Source organism: Melitaea cinxia, chromosome 29, assembly GCF_905220565.1.
Source record: "Melitaea cinxia chromosome 29, ilMelCinx1.1, whole genome shotgun sequence".
NCBI classification, from domain to species: Eukaryota; Metazoa; Arthropoda; class Insecta; order Lepidoptera; family Nymphalidae; genus Melitaea; species Melitaea cinxia.
The window spans coordinates 6,908,126-6,926,044 of record NC_059422.1 but is presented as its reverse complement, the minus strand read 5'-3'; the positions used below and the strand labels follow the sequence as shown (position 1 = coordinate 6,926,044).

Here is a 17,919-nt window from a genome sequence, read left to right as displayed (position 1 = left end):
CAGCTTTATAATATTAGTATAGACATAGATCGTCTAGTTTTCTAAGATAAGCTATACGGTATTATTGAGTTACAACTGCAGGAAATATCATGATTAAAATCTGGAGCAACGCGACTGAGGAACGAGTTGATAAAATAAGAAAACTGCGAAGAAAGTTTGACTTCAGAAACTTGGCGAACTTTGGACCGCCATATTTTTGTTTGTTAAATATAATAATTATCTATATCGAAATAAAATATAAAATTTATTTGAAGTTGAACAAAGTTGTATATTTGTGCATAATTTCATTGAAATCGGTCCAGTATTTTGGGACATCGGCCCGGACAAACATCGTGACACGACAAGTAACAAGTAGGTATGTAGACTAATTCCCAGTAAATCCATATGCGTAGCATTGCGGCAGCTATACGTGGTTCAATATATAATATATAATAAATAAGTACAGTATTGTTTATTTGATAAGTAAATTAAAAAAAAAATAATAATAAAATTAAGGTTCATTCTTACAACTTCACATTATTTTATAGATAACTAACTGCACCTCGCTGTTTTACCCGCGTAATTTCCAATCCCGTGGGAACTCCCTTCAGCCTGTAATATCCCACTGCTGGGCCTAGGCCTCTTTCCCCATGTAGGAGAAGGATCAGAACTTAATCCACCACGTTGTTCCACGGCGGGTTACATGATAACAACCAGGAGCGACGGCTTACTGTGATCTCCGAGGCACGGTGGGGAGATCTAGAAGGACTGCACAAACGCCCAGACCACGGCAAACATCTGAATGGCCAACACAAATGTTTGTCATGTGCGAGGATCATACCCGCAACCCGTGGGAATGTCGGGTTTAGCTTAGTCTATCTGTTATTCTGGATTCTCCAGCTATCTACGTACCGAGTTTCATTAAAATCAGTCTAGTAGTTCATGCGTGAAAGAGTGAGAGACACACATCTATTCACACAAAACTGTCGCATTTATAATACATAAAGGGAATGCTGAAACAGAACTAGCTAAAGAACATAAAAATTTGAGCTGTACAATAAAGCATAAAACAAATGCTTTCATTATGTTATATTATTTGTACAACTACCTACATGTAATCTATTACATTAACTTTATTCATTTTAAAATTTATCAAAATCTGTTTCGCAATGGTCGAATAACCGTTTACGTTATAAAAATATTACAATGCTTACAAAGAAGTTAAGGACACACAAAAAATTGCAGAATTTCTCCGCGCCATATGATACTTACAATAATTTCGTTTATTTTAGTGTTTAAATGAAATTTAAGTGATTTTCGTGTATTGACCACACATGACAGGTGACTTCCGGTGGTCAGACGTGGTCGTGTGGTCATCTTTAATATCGTTCGAAGAAATATGTCTAATTATAATATATATATTTTTTGTTGTTAAATTATAGTGTTGCGTTTTGTATTGTCGTTTATATTAATACAATTATGGTTCAGGATAATGTGTGTGATTGTGATAATATTAATGTGTATCTGTTTGTTTGTGGTGAGGTTCAAAAGGTGGTTAATATACGTATGGTTTATAAGGTAAAGTTTTTGCAATATGATGTGGTAGGACACAGCAGAAAACATCCTGTTCAAAATCTGGAGCAGCCAGATTTAGAAAGTATCTTACAAAAAGGAGATCACAGTTAAATAATACTTCTTTCAAGCATTGTTGTGTTCCTGTGGTGAGTAAGGTGATCAGAGCTCCTGGGACTAGTGGTAAGGTCAGCAACGCACTTTCGACGCTTCTGGTGTAGGCGTCTTTCTATAAGCTACGGTAATCCCTTACCATCAGGTGAGCCGTCGCCTTGTTTGCCGACCTAGTTGTATAATAAATTATATGAATGAATATTTTACGCGAAATGTTTAAACTAGAATTGATTTTAAAAATGTAAATCTAATTCTGTCTTTGTATTGTTTACTTATTAATTTACGACTAGCCTATCTATGATAGTCACAGGGGCAAAAAAATTTTGTGAAGACATAATTCGTGTATACTCGTGTATTCGTATAAAAACAAAAATATTACATAGTAATCGTTTCTTTAATAAGTTCTTAAATTCAAGAATTGTAGTAAGAATATATTTAGAATTAGATAAAAACTGTCTATACTAATATAATACAGAGATAATAGAGAATATGGAGCAGCCCGACTGTTTTCAAGCAGTATTGTGTTCCTGTTGGTGAGTAAGGTGACCAGAGCTCCTGGGGGGATTGGGGATTGGGTCGGCAACGCGCTTGCGATGCTTCTGGTGTTGCAGGCGTCTATAAGCTACGGCAATCGTTTACCATCAGCCGTACGCTTGTTTGCCGACCTAGTGATATATATATAAAAAAGGAGAGGTACAGTTTCTAACTTTGTTTGTAAGGAGTAAGTAATCTTGCAAGACTGATCCGATCATGAAAATTCTTTCACTAACAGAAAGCTACACTATTCAGGATAGATATATGCTATATTTTATTGTTATTGAACAAAAATTTCAGCTAAAAATAATAGTATATGTAAGTCAAGTCGGAGAAATGCGAGCGAAATGAAAACTTTACTATATATTTGCATTACAAAAATAATAATTAACGCCCAACGAAGTGGGCACGGGTCGGCTAGTAAATTAATAAATGCTGTGATAGTAGATTGAAGTACTTCAATATTAATTCGAATATATTATGTCACCCAGTTATACTAATAATGTCGCCAATACTGATGTCCGGTACAACTCGAATGAGTTTATGTGGCATCTTGTTATTAGTGATTGTAATTTATATTCTTACACGTCTTTTAATAAAATAAATAAATAATTTAAAATAAAGAACTCTTGTTACTCTTGAACTCTTGTTAACGAGGTTTCTTGAAAACAATTGACACGTCGGCACGAAGTTTTTTATTGTTTCCTTGTATTATATTTTTTTTTATGTATGGTCGGACCGGAGTGTAGCTACTAGCCGGCAGCCGTAGACGTCTAGACGAGGAAGGAAGCACTGGTGTCACACGAAACGCGCCCGTCGGTCAAAAATAAAAAAAAAAATTAAATAATATTTAAAATAAAGACTGGAAACACAAAAACAACAATGTAAAATTATGCACCGCTGAAATATGATTATTATTATTATTATATCACAATTTAAATTAACAGTTTTAAAGATAAATGTATTTAAATCACAACAAATCACTGAAATGTATACGCGCTTAACTTTGATTAAATGGTTCTAAATTGGTATCTTTTGTGTTTGTTAATGCGAAAAATATACGAAAAAATAAATAAATGACGGTATGTAAGTCACCGGGTCAAGTAGTTATTAAATAATGTGTAAAAACGTTTAAAATTTCTTGGTATTACAAATATATTTACTTACTCGTAAATACATAAAAACAAATTCCTATTAAATTAATAACAATTTAACTCCGATAAGAATCATCATAAACCATCGGCGCGTCTGACGAAAAATCGCAGAAACTCACACAGAAAACCGCAGTAAAAAGAAACACCTAAAAAAGGGGAAAATAATGACAGGGACCACCCAAGCGAGTACAGGTAAGATTTAGAAAAAAAATATATATCTAAAAAAATGGGGCGTAAAGACACCGACGGTAATAAATAAACCGTTTATTGTGCAAATGGAAATGTCAAAACATTTTGTAATTGTTTATCTGTCTGTCACTGTAATTTATAACTTTTTTTTTATTCTGTGGACGTTTTGATGTTTCCCGCCATGATGTGTAAAGAAATCCTTTATGATTGTATTATTTAATAAATTGTAATATTGTGAACTAGAATAAGATTTATCTAATACGGCGCGGTCGTTCAGAAGTTACGCGTTATACATTTCGACGATTAATATAAGACTAGTGGTCATAATTAATTTAAATTATAAGTCTAAACATTATTATAGTTCTTCTATCAAAGACAATACTTCTAAAATAATAAACAAAAGAGTATATATATGAGAGTATATACCTACGGTGTGTGTGTCAAATACGTGGTAGTGTGTGTAATGTTTTTTTTATTGATTTTATGTATTTTATGTATAATTAAAAAAAATATTAGCATTCTGTACTCCTCTATATAAACTATAAGTGTACGCACTTTCATACTTCTCCGTCCGTGCAGTTTTCGTAAAAAGGGGTAGGTACTGTTCTTCACGTGTTAATATATCACTGCATAGTAGATATAAAACAAAGTCGCTTCAAGCTGTTTGTATGCTTAGATTTTTAAAACTACGCAACGGATTTTGATGCGGTTTTCTTTAGTAAATAAAGTGGTTCAAGAGAAAGGTTTTCAACATCAGAAGCCTCGCAAGCGTGATCCTACCCTCAACCCTCCCCAGGAGTTCTCTACCTTACACAGGAACACAACACTGATTGAAAACAGTATTGTTCAGCTGTAACCTTCTGCAAGGTTAATACATCTCCAGTCGGACTGCTAAAGGCTTAGAGCTAAATATTACCCGCTTTTATTTGCGATTCTGGTTGTGACACCTGGTTGGGAAGTTATTCATCACCCAACAGTCGAGTGGTGTGGTGGATTAAGATTTAATGCTTTTCCTGTTTAGAGGCCTTTTAAGAAGGATTTCGGGGGCTTTACCCAGCTTTGGCATACGTACAATTCAGTTATTTAGGTTATTAAATATGACAATGTTTTTTCTTTATTTATATGCACTAATATATAATGTTAGTACAATTGATACTAAAGGCATTCATTTCGTACGTTTTATGGCATACACCTAACCTAATTAAACATGTTTAATATGGCTAAGTGTATGCCACAAAACATAACGATACAACTCTTAGAAACTGAAAAATTAAAGAATAAACAAACGAACGATTTGATCAAATTTAAATATTAATATAGATACTAAACTTGTGTGTAGGTATGTGTAATAAGGTAAGTATGTTATCTCTTAAATTTATTTTTCCCCGGCCATAAATAACGAATATCAACAAAAAAGGTCGTAGCAATTTGTTGAAAATCATAGATAATATAGACTCATCGTGGACCATAGATTATATGAAGTCATCTGACCGCCATGATTAACAAAAAACTATAATCCAAGATGGCGGATAGATTTGACAGTAGGGTGAGTATGACTTGTGAAAGAAAGTATATTTATTTATAATGTTATTTAACTTTTTTACACAATCCATAGCTACAAAATAAATATAGTAACTCTTATAATTATTATATTAGAGTAATTCTTTAAGCTCTAGAGTAGTGTTGTGTTCCTGTGGTGAGTATTGTAGGATAGGGTCGGCAACGCGCTTGCGATGCTTCTGGTGTTGCAGGCATTTACAGACCACGGTAACCGCTTAACATGTGACTGTAACGCTTGTTTACTACCATATTCGTAAAAAAATAATAATATTAATCCCGTTCATATAATGTTCTGTAATAATAATCGTATTTTTTTCCTTCTGTCATTTCATGTAATAACAATGAAATATAATGAGAATATACCGGACTAGCGGACATTATATTTACAAAATTACTGTTTTAACATAAATATTTTAAGCTTACGGTTGTATAATGATTTTAGTTTGTATTATCTCTGATTAGTTGGCGGCCGCGACGGCGCCTGTGTCTTTTGTCAATTATAAAATATGCGTTATAATATAATGTCTAGGTGATAAAGTCGTCGTGTAATTTATAATATCATAAAAATGTATAATGTAAAATATATAACTAGCTGCCCAGACAGACTTCGTTCTGTCAAAAGTTAATAGTAATTTTTTTTTATTTCTTTATTTATTTTTTAGTATAATGTTTTAACCTTTCATGGCCCTTAAAGAACATACAAAAAAATTGCCGAATTGGTCTAGCCATTCTCGAGTTATGCGCTTAGCAACATTAATTTTTATTTACATAGATTTTTGGATAAAATTTTTAAGCTGGACCTATACGGATATGTTTGCTTCAAGCTGTTTAACATTTTTGTAGGTTTTCATAAAATTAATTTACAACTAAATAGGAGAAAGCGGGACCTCTGCCAACCGCTACATGGACGCAAACATGGTCACCCTCAATCCCTTTGACATAAAAAAAACCATAGATAATTATTATTTTACTCTGTTCATGTAAATTATACGTTGCCTATAACACTAGACCCATCCAGTTTATTCTGACATCTGATTTTATATAAAAACTATTAAAATAAGGGTCAAATTGTATTTGCGTTATTAAAACCGTATCCACCATTTTGGCTGTACGAGAGAGATAGATATAGTTATTAGAATATGTTAGAAAGAGGGATGGACATATTTATTTTTTATTTCCAAAATGACATGGGCGGCTTTTTGATCATTGCTTTTTTATATATGATGTACTAGAAATATATTATGTTATTTTTAATTATAATTTGTCAAACAGTATGTTTGTATCATCATCTCTTGAATCTATTTTTTTTTTGATTTCTTAGGGCTATATGATTTAAAACATCAAGCTACGATTTATAGCTAAACAAACGCGTATGAAATTACTATAGCGACTACTTTTTCATTTAAATATAACTAAGTCGGCAAACAAACGTACTGCTCACATGATGGTTAGCGATTATTGTAGCCTATAAACGCCTGCAACACCAGAAGCATCGCAAGCGCGTTGTCAACCCTACCCCCAATCCCCCCAGGAGGTCTGGTCACCTTACTTACCAACAGGAACACAACACTGCTTGAAAGCAGTATTATTTAGCTGTGATCTTCTGTAAGGTCAAGGTACTAACCTCCATTATTTGAGCAGGAAATTTTCTGCTGTGCCCTAAATACGAGATAGTAAAAGTATTTTGAATTAATTAATAATAATAAAAAAATATATATACTACCTATATTTAAGTAAATATTTATTTATTATATTTATAAGCTTTATTTCATAATTTGATAATGAATAAAACTTCTTTTTTAATTATTATTTTACTGTAGAACCTCTTTCGTTAAAATCTACTCGCTCTTGACTAAACAAAGTATCGTGGGATCTTTATAAAAAGATGGACGCCTAAATGTGATTCTAATTACCTTCCCAAATTGTTTTGTTTTTATATTTAATTTATAATAGTAACTATGTCTTCTTTTTGAGGCGTTTCTATTGTTACTAAAAAAGAACTGCAACGCCTTTTCTTTCAAATTAGAACATTAAAAGCTCCTTGGTAGAAATAATAATGAAAGATCTATAGATATATATAATACTATTAAATATACTAATAATACTATTAAACTATGTCTTAATAACAAAAATAAAGTACGCGAATAAATAGGTACAACAACATTGTTCTTTTTTATTTAATTTTTTATTTGTCAAAAATAACACATTTTTATCGTCAAAATTGTAACATTTTTAAGGTCAGTATAATTTTTTTTTATGATATATTTTTATGATATACTTAGATACTATAGATAAAACAATGATTTAGAAATAAAAAATAAAGTTCGCGAATAAATACAACAATATATATATTACATTATAATTTTTTATCTGTCTAACTAAACATTTGCCGCCAAATATAACATATATAAAGAGTCATTATAATTTATTTATTTTTGTATTTAAATTTCGAACGCTCGAAATAAGTCGGTAAACACTTTATCGTATCGAGTTAAACGTCTTAAATTATCGAAAAAAAATAATAAGAGATTTGAATTAGGAATGTTTTGTTTCGAATATCAGAGGTAGAGGAGAGTGTATTGTTTTAATTTAATTTTTATACACTAATATTATAAAGCTGAAGAGTTTGTTTGTTTGAACGCGCTAATCTCAGAACCTACTGGTACGAATTGAAAAATTATTTTTGTTTCGGATAGCCCATTTACCAAGGCAGGCTAAATAATATTTTAGTACCATTTTTAATCAAATTAACGCGGATGAAACCGCGGGGCACAGCTAGTAGTATACAGCTGAAGAGCATGTTAGTTTGAACGCGCTTATCTTAGGAACTTAAATATAATTACAATACAAATTTTCTTCAATGTATAAGCAGAAATAGTCGATTTAAATATTAAAAAATATATTACAAAAATATTTACAATCGGCGGTCTTATTGCTAAAGAGCGCTTTCTTCCATACAATTTTTAGAAAAAAGACGAACATGATCAGAATTACTGGTTCCTTTATATTTTTAATTCTTTTATCGTCAAATGCTTTATTTATCGTAGCATAGTAGTAAGTAGGCTATAGGCTATATAACATCAAGTTATGAGCAATAGAAGCAAAGCATCAATGGAAAATGCTGCATTTTTTTAATTTATTCGTTTCGATATTATAAAATATGGAATACTATAAAAAATTTCTATGTGAACGGAGTCACGGATAACAGATACTTACATTTTATATGAGGATCAAATGTATGAATGGAAAATAAATTATGAAACAGTTTTACATTTTTTTTTGTTTTATTGCTTAATTTGTTTGTCCGTTTAAATATTTTATCTACCTGTATGTAAATTGTTTAAAACTCTTTGTAGAAGTAAAGATATTTTTATGACTGTTTTATTTTAATTTGTAATTACGGAGTCTGAACTAAAGTATATGGAATGTTAATGTTACTACTAGATATAATCTTATTTACATTGTTGTATATGAGATTCTATGAATGTGTTTATATGTTTTTTCAGTGAGTTTTTAAATAATAATACCTATATAAGCAATTAGAGACTAGCAGTAGTCATGGTAGATAGTTTGTTGTATCACATTAGAAAACATATCAGAAACAGATCAAAACCTTTTTTTTTGATAATTTTATATGTCAGACATATAGTTTTAGCGATTAAACAATATTACTTCAACCGTTAAATAGCTCATTCGCTAAATTGGTGACACCGACGTGATATGAACACGCAACTTTATTGAATATTATTATATCTCCACCACATAGGCAAGCAAGAAAATTGGCTCTAACGATGTAATTTTGAATACTTAAAAAGACTCCATATTTTTCTTGTTCAGAAAAGCTTCGAATTTCGAAATCCGGTAGGGCAATACACGTATCGTACGCGATTTTTCATTGGACCTCTTTTGATAAAAAAAGAATTAAAAAATTGGGTCTTTTTAATGCAAAGATACCTCGACGTTACTTTTTTATTCAATATAGATATGAGGACACGGAAAGAACCTTTCCGTAATGGCGCATAAATTTTGACACATGAAAATATATATATTTTTTTTATATATTTGTGATATATATACTTTTTATCGATGATTACATCAATATAATATTAATTTTATTTCATTTCACCTGCCATGGGAAATGTCTTGTAAAACGTAACTCAACAATAGCATTGTTTACAACAAAAGACGTTTTTATGCATTGTTTGGAGAAACGTTAACCAGTGCGGATAATTTGTTTGTGTCAAACTTTTTTTTTTATAACAGCCGACTTAAGTATTTAAACGAAAGGTCCAATCTCGGTACCTTTGTGTTTTTCTATACATCAAAATTTTTGTTTATTGTCCGTAGTTACAATTTATGGATGTTTATTGATTTTACTACTGTTTATAATTGTAAACAATTGGCTGAATATTGTTTAGGATTTATGGTGTTGAATTTTTTTTAAAATTATTTATAGCATATGATTAGGGTAAATAACCGTAAATACTTAATTAGGTTCATTCTTGAGGTTTCCTTAAAAGAAGTATTGAGGTTAGAAACTTACCTTGTTTTCCTTGAAAAAAGTATATAGGTACCATAGAACTTTTTTTTCTTTATGGTAAGTATACGACATATATTTATTGCTAATTTTCGTTTTGAGTTTAGCCTCTTGAGAGACTACTGGATTCTTTGAACATTGCGTTGAAGTACCACAGTCTCAATGAAGGCTCTCATAGAGCATGGTATGCTTTCTGGACTTCTGGTGCAGGCTTGTCATCACATCACCTCGAAGAGTAACTGGTTTCTGGGGAAGGAAGACAATTAGAGTTAGAATTCTATACACGAGTTCAATACACGTTCGTTCACGAGTAAAATATATACTTTTTTACTATAAACGTTAAAAAATGTTCTATAAGTTTTCATTATGCTAGTTATATGTTTCGGTAGGTAATGAAGATTATTTTTTTTAAATTCAGGCTTGACTAATTACATTTAAGCTCGTTTTCTACAACAATTAAAGAGTTATTCAGAACGTTTAATTTTTAACAAGAATTCTTAACGAGATAACACATTTTTATTACACAAGCGTTTAAGCAATAATTAAAAAATTTAAGGCTGTATTCCTTAAACGAGTACCTACGTAAAATAAATAATATAGAAAATAAAAAAGGACAAAAGCTAGACGACGTTCGAAATTCAAACGGGCCAGATTAAAAAGCCCGGCGTCAAGTGACATCCGTAAAAATTGCCGCAATTAAACATGGAACGAAAAAGTTTGAATTCCGAACGGAGACAATGGCCCATTAGGAGCATTAGATAAGTATCTACGACCCAATTGTAGTTCCTTTTTTGAATTTTAGAATCGCGTTCTGTTTTCAAAAGTCGTGTTTACATTGAACTTGTTTTACATTTTTCATAATTTATTTACGCGTTCCATATTTAAATTTATTTATGCGTTCTATATTTAAAATATATGCGTTCAATTTGTACTGTCCTAATTGTCAAACATTGTTTTGACGGTAGAATTTCGGATCTAATTGTTAAGTCAGGATAAAAAGTGGTCTAGGTGTTATTTTGGATTTTCAACAATCTACGTAAGTAGGTACATACTTACGTAGATAGTTGAAAATCCACCTACTAAGTTTTATAGCAAATCGTAAAAACGTTTTATAATCTTAGTAGAATTTTATAATAACATATCTTTTATTACATAGATTTAGTTAATTTGAAGTTTCGAAAGACTTAACTTGCCAATTACCTATACACGGTTTTCTAACAATAATAATATTTTTTAGAATATATTTTTGTAATTTACGTTTATAGAAAAATAATACATCGTATGGTTTGAACGTAGCCTATACGTTCCGCTCGTGGTGTCGATTTTTGCGGCTAACGATTTGGAAATGGAACCGGCGTTCCAATTACAGATTGAATTTGGAACGGCAACGGATTTGAATCGGTTCGAATCGCGAACGACTTTATTGTAATATCGTAAGGATCCCGTTCTAAGTTCGATTTTTTTTTAAATTAAGATTATTATAAAATATCGAATTTTATTTAAAGATTCTTAAAAATTTGTAGTGTCGTTATACTGAGAAGAAATTTTTAAATTCTTTTAATTAAATTAAGAATTATGAAATATCCAATTAAATTTTATCTAAATTTAAAATTATTTAAAAGTGGAATTTATTCGGGTAGAATATTTTAAAATGTATTTGAATTTCGAATGTCGTTTAGGCGCGAAAGGACCGCACACGTCGCGAATGGCGGATCGCGCACGCAACTACGAGGCTTAGATGTAGCGCGGTCTAGGCGATGTGCGACCATGTTCAACAAATGTAGCTCTATTTTTTATAATAATGGCTGTGTACAGAGTAAAAACAAATGAAATATGTTAAAATAAGGCATAATATGAACCTATATTAGGTTTTAAAAGTTATTAAGTAAGACAAAAAATACTACTTCTTATTTGACTATTGTTTTGTATATGACTTAGAAATGCTATGCATTATATGAGATTCAATTTAACTCATCTCGTCTCTATTTTACTGTATGTTTAGGCAACGTAGTAAAAACACCTACTTTATTCCATGCAGTTGTGTTTAATTTAAAGTCAAATTCACTTCATTGTGACGTTACAAGCTTTATGACATTATGAAATTACTAACACTATACAAAGAATACATGTATACATGAACATAGTACGTCCATTGTAATTTCTTTCTGTTCATTTGTATTTAATCACCATATATACCTTCAAACAGACGAAATTCGTATTTATTAATAGTAATACAACTACTTAACTACATCAAAAAGTTCAACTACCCACAATGTAATAGTAATTAAAAATGGATACCTACATAAAATATGCGCGTGCACAGATAAACACTCATTAACACTTGTAAACAAGCATCATTGCATATTCGTCTTTCATTATTATAGCTCACAAGTCTCATTAAGATACCCACAAATTGTACTTATTTTTAATTGATCGCTTTTTATGTGTAATTATTTTAATAAGGGGACAATTGAGTAGTTCTTGGAGATTGCTAATTACGGCTTTTAATTAAAAACTAGCTAAGTGCTTCATTTTTACCTTCGTTAAAACTCACAAATAACCACATACAAATCGGTTGATACGAGGAATAACAGGAGACAGCTTAAAATAGGCTGAAGTAAGTAAGTAGTAGTAGTAGGGCATCCCTAAGTTAAGTCACACGTATTTCACGATTTTTTGACCCCTTCTCCGTAAACCCGTACATCGTTGTAATGGTTTAATTGGATTGATTTGATAGAATATTTTTGGCCTAAATTGCCCGTTTACATAAATATTTTAGGTAATTACGTTTAAGGCAATATCGCCGTGTAGTATATAGTCCTTGTCTTTTATATATCATTTTTTATCTATCATCATTTAATCATAAAACATAATTGTTTACAGTACATTAAGCATCATATAAAAATATCTACAACTACATTATTACTATAAATTAAATTATCACAATATATCAATAATAAATCTATTTCAAAAATACGGACAACAAACATCAATAAAAACTCCGCCATCTGTAAAACAACCATTCAATATAAATAAAAACCATTAAAAACCCCAATTCAACCGTTATCTACAAAAAACATTACATTACAAAACTATTATAAACCATACCGGATGTTGTAAAGTGGCATTATGGGATTACATATAAAAAACTTACTTCCGCTCTTAAAAATATGTGACTCGAATAGAAATTGTAGCATTAAGCATTCATGTCTAATACATTCACCCGTTGTCAAATAAAAGATTTAAACCCTATCTGTGGTCGCATTCGCGCCAATTCTAATGTCAGCGTGACATTTAAACAAACGGCATCGTTAATCCGCTTGCTCTATTAGTAGTCATGAGATTATGTTTTTTAAATAATTGAATTATAATTGTCTGTGTTAGTATTGATAAAAAGATTAAAATAAAGCATTATTTACAAACTCGCTCGACGTAATTTATACCACCATATTTTTGTTATAAATGAATCGCTTATTTTTTCATAAAAATCGTGTCTTGACAATAACAAACACAAGGAAAGAATTATCCATTCCTTGCAGACGTTCGGGAATTATTTTGGCAATTAATTTTTATAGATTATTTTAATTATAACCTACTTAGAAGCCCTTATGTAAGCATGTACCCTAAGGTATAATTATACTATATTTGTGGTTTTATCCACTTTTTTTATAGTGTACAGATTGGTTAGACAAGACGCGGCTGCGCCTACATTCAGAATGACTTAAATCTATGTTTTAAATATGTGTAACATAAAGTAACTCTTAGATGCGGAGTTTTTATTTCTTTATTTTTTTTTTAAACTTATTACCGTTGTCCGTGCTTCTGCATTAGCTTCTTTGAAAAATACACACAATACAAAGAAATATTATTATTATTTATAGTATTTAATAAATAAGTGTTGAGTGGTGAGTGAGGTGTCTAGAGATCCTGGTGGGGATTGGGGGTAGGGTCGGAAACGCGCGATTCTTCGGGTGTTGCAGGCGTTTATAAGCTACGGTAATTGCTTACCATCTGGTAAGTCGTACGCTTGTTTGCCGACCTTATGTTGCCCGTGAAAATTTAGGGTTGTGTGTATTTTCCAACGCCAATAATAACGCCAATAATAAAATAAAAAATAAATAATTTATCTAAAAATTAAAAAAAAATTGTGGTGGACTACCCTTAACATTTTGGGGGGTGAAAAATAGATGTTGTTCGATTCTCAGACCTACCCAATATGCACAAAAAATTTCATGAGAATCGGTCAAGCCGTTTCGGAGGAGTTTAACTACAAACACATATTACAACCTTTCATAATATTTAAAATAAATATGCAATGGCGACCGAATAAATAAAAGTGATTTCTTGCAGGTAACCGTAAACAGAGGACTTAATAAACTAGAGACATAACAGTGCGAGTATCATGTAGAAATATCTAATAATAACAACCTAGTTAGCTAATTTTTCCTATTCACTCCTTCAAACACAAATGCCCTAGATTACCATCCATCTCACCTAAACAAGCCCTTTCAGTATAATAAAGAGACACACAAACTGGCCTTTTTGCGATATTGTTAACGCGTGCGGTAAATTTACACAACAGGGTATTATATTTATTGAAATACAGCAAAAAAAATACCACAAATAAAACCAAGTTCACAAAAAATCTGACTATTTACATCAAATAACTTCCGACGCCTCAGTGACAACGCAAAATTGAATTAACTTTACAAATTTAAATTGACTATTTGTGTAAATTTATAACAATTGCGAAAGCGATACCGCGGCACACGAAAAAGTACCCAACTGTGAGGATAACCATCGGACGATTTGAAAGAACCTTTTTGAGTTTTAGAAAAAATGTAGTTCTATCTCTTTCTAATGAGGACTAGCGTAAGGTACGTAGTATGTAGCAAGCTTCATCACGATTTTAGCTGACTTTCAAAAAGGAGCAGGTTCTCAATTCGTATATATATTTTATCATATATAGTATATTCAGTCTGTACATTTCGCTAGTAGGTATAACGGTATTTCTCGAAGTAGGAGAAGATTTCAGAGTAACATAGCCGATGTGTATATGGAGAGCTATGTCTGAAGTATATGATAATGTCTGAAAATAATATGAAAAAATCCACGTATATGAATTCATATAGTTCATTTCATATTACTTAGGGTAAATTAAAATATACGTATGTTCAATTTATTTCTAATTTTTTTTTCATATTTATTTTGACAAAAAATAATTTGATACCAATAAAGAATTTAATATTAGTCATATATTCTGATCATATCTCCAGCTATTTTTATTTATCTATCCTACAACATCCACTAACCATCCTATTTAACGTTATAAAGATATTACCTACTTGTAAAATTATTAAAAATAAAACAAAATAGTAGAAGCTAGCTCATCAGTCTATCTCGCTCTAGCATTCAACAAATTTCACAGACGAAACACAAAGGCAGTATTACAAATAGTGAAGCGGTATTCGCAAAGCGTTGCCTCCAGCGTCGAAGAGTTCTTATTTTGAAAATATTTTGACATTAATGGCCGCCATTGTGACTTTGTGACGTATTGACTTTTTTTTTTCGGCGATAACATCAAAGCTTGGGTGTAAAGGCGTTCGGATGTAAACGAAACTTTTTTCTTGTCGATATTAAGCTTTTAAGCCTATTTCTGTTACGCAATGCTCTATGGGAATTGATTATCAAGATATTTTTGAGCGGCTTTTCTCTTGTGGGATTTAACTTACTACACTAGGGGGACACTAACTTACTTTTTATCTCAACCCTTAGGTGAAATTTATCTTTAGGTTAATAACTATGTTGTGATAAGTGTGGGTATATATATGATAAAATATAATTTTTATATAAGTAGATATATTAAGGTGATTTTTTACCTGCATTATGTACAATATATGAAAAATTCGAAAGCAAAAATGATCATACTTTCAGATAAACTTTTCCCAAATATTTCCCGATAAAAAAAGTATTAGTGGCTCCTCTCGAGCTGCTATTAACAAAATAATCTAATATCAGATGGCCCGATTTTTTTATATACTCTCTAGTACTGTAACATTAGCATTTTTTAAATTACTTTTCTAAGGAGGCTTAATTAGGCCTATTACGGCTGGTAGTCATTATAATATATATTTTAATGAAAATCAATTCGTTCAGAAATAATTTTAGAACTCATTATTATAATAACGGCGTAATATCGAAGCTCACATCGCAAAAATAATTTTCTAAAACTTGAAAAGCTCGCGTGTCGTTTGATATTAAACGGCCGAGAGCTTTCATGTAACATAACACCTGGTAATGTGAAAAAAGTTGTTTATTTTGTAACACGTGTCCAAACAATTTGTATAATAACAAACACGACGAAGAATAACGCTGACCACTCCAAATTTACAAAAAAAAAATCCACCAAAATAAGTCTTAAGACGCGTGACTTACGACTTAAAGCAGTAATTGTAAATAACAAAAAAAAAAAATACAAAATGGCCAGACAGCAGCTGTCAACCGCAAAGTTCGAAATAATGGCGGGATTAACAATGGTATTAGTTGTACTTTGAATTTGTACAACAATTACACCAATTTAATGTTTAGAATAAGCATTTTTCAAAAATAAATAAGGTCGTACCCATATTTTCTCGATAAATAATATAATATTGTGTCCGTTGTTGTGTACATTACAAAAATACCACTGGATCTATCGCAATAGAGTTTTCTGTTTTATTTATTTACTAGCGGCCCGCTCCGGCTTCGCACGGGTATAAAATATAATTATAGCATATGTCATTCACTGAAAAAATGATTAAAATCGATCCAGTAGTTTTGATTTATTCATTACTGCCCGTGGCCCGCACGCGTTAACTTTAGAGTAAAAGCCGGCCGGAACCGCCGCAAACGCTACGTTCCGCAATTTTTAAATCTGTAATATCTTCGAAAATATTCGTTTAAATCATATGCTGTAAAGAGCCATATAGATCTATATTTTTTTTTTTTTAATTATGTGATATATCCACAGGCTTATTATGCCCGTGCTTTTGTTATTCCATTAATTGTTATTATTATTTTTTAACATGCATCGGTACTTCACCGCAACTTAGAATCCAGAAGCCTTAATAACTAGTCTTAAAATTTCAAATTTCTAAAAGTCGACGCGAGTCCACTGACCAAGACTACTCTACATATTGCTTATTTTATATTCTTATATACTAATTATTTTTATTATATTTACACTTATTTGCTAACTACATAATAAAATAAATTTAATTTTTATTAATATATTATATGACTAATCCTATCTTATTAAGTAAATATATAAAGCCTTATCATTACAATTACATTATATTATTTATATTACTTACTTTACACTTTTATCTACGCATAATTTATACTTACAATACAATGATGTCTTCACACCTCTACATTTTTCAACATTTTGAGCACATTCTCAATGACGGCAGCATCTCTATGGTGAATGGCCATCTTGAGACTATGCTCAAGGATTTTCTTGTCCGTCATCTCCGCTGCCCTCGCCACAAAGCGACCAATTGCGTCGTCACGGTCGTCGGTGTAATAGACACAGGTGTTGGTGTGTCTAGTCACCGCGACTACAGCGTGCGAAACGCTGTCGTGGATCTTGAGCCTCCTTGTATTTGTCTGGAGGACGATGACGTCCTCATAGGTCTGGCCCTGCGCCTCATGAATGGTTAAGACGCGCGATCCCTCACCGGACCCGTATCCCTGGTCAGTCAGCAATCTCTTCTCCTCTTGCGTAAATACCAGGTACAGGGTTCGGTCCCTTCCTACAGGAATGCGCGCGCCTGTGAGACTCTCCACTCGCAAAGATCGGATCTTTGTGCTTGAGCTGTACACGGACTTGTAAACCTCACTGACGGCAAAGGCGACGTCTTTGGGGTTACGATGCGTGCACGACAACTCGCACGAAATAGTCGTTATAAGGGTTGGTCTACAATACCGCATTTCGAACAGGTTATCCCTGTCGATGTACGGCAGTTGGTTTATGTCTCCGATGAGGACTACCTTCTCAGCTCCCGATCTAGATATAGATATAGATCTATATTAAATCAACAATGTATTTAATTAGATGAGGATTAATGCTGTATTGGTTAAAATCGCTTTGAAAATTAGCCATTATGTGTTGTAAAAAGTAAATGACAAAAAACATGTTATTGTGGGATATCCATAAGAGATAGACATATACCATAGCAGAGTTTTCTGTAGACCTTTTCAATGTGTACAATACTTAGTACATTATTTTGATAAATCTAG

The 17,919-nt window shown here is 31.7% G+C and overlaps 1 protein-coding gene across 1 annotated transcript in view; it reads right to left on the bottom strand.

Annotated features, from left to right (window-relative positions):
- Positions 1–9,798: 9,798 nt before the first annotated feature.
- LOC123667770 overlaps positions 9,799–17,919 on the bottom strand; it is a 65,906-nt gene continuing 57,785 nt past the window's right edge. The window contains exon 2 of the mRNA XM_045601609.1: positions 9,799–9,885. Coding sequence (XP_045457565.1) covers positions 9,799–9,885 — 87 coding nt within the window. The remainder of the gene's footprint in view (positions 9,886–17,919) is intronic.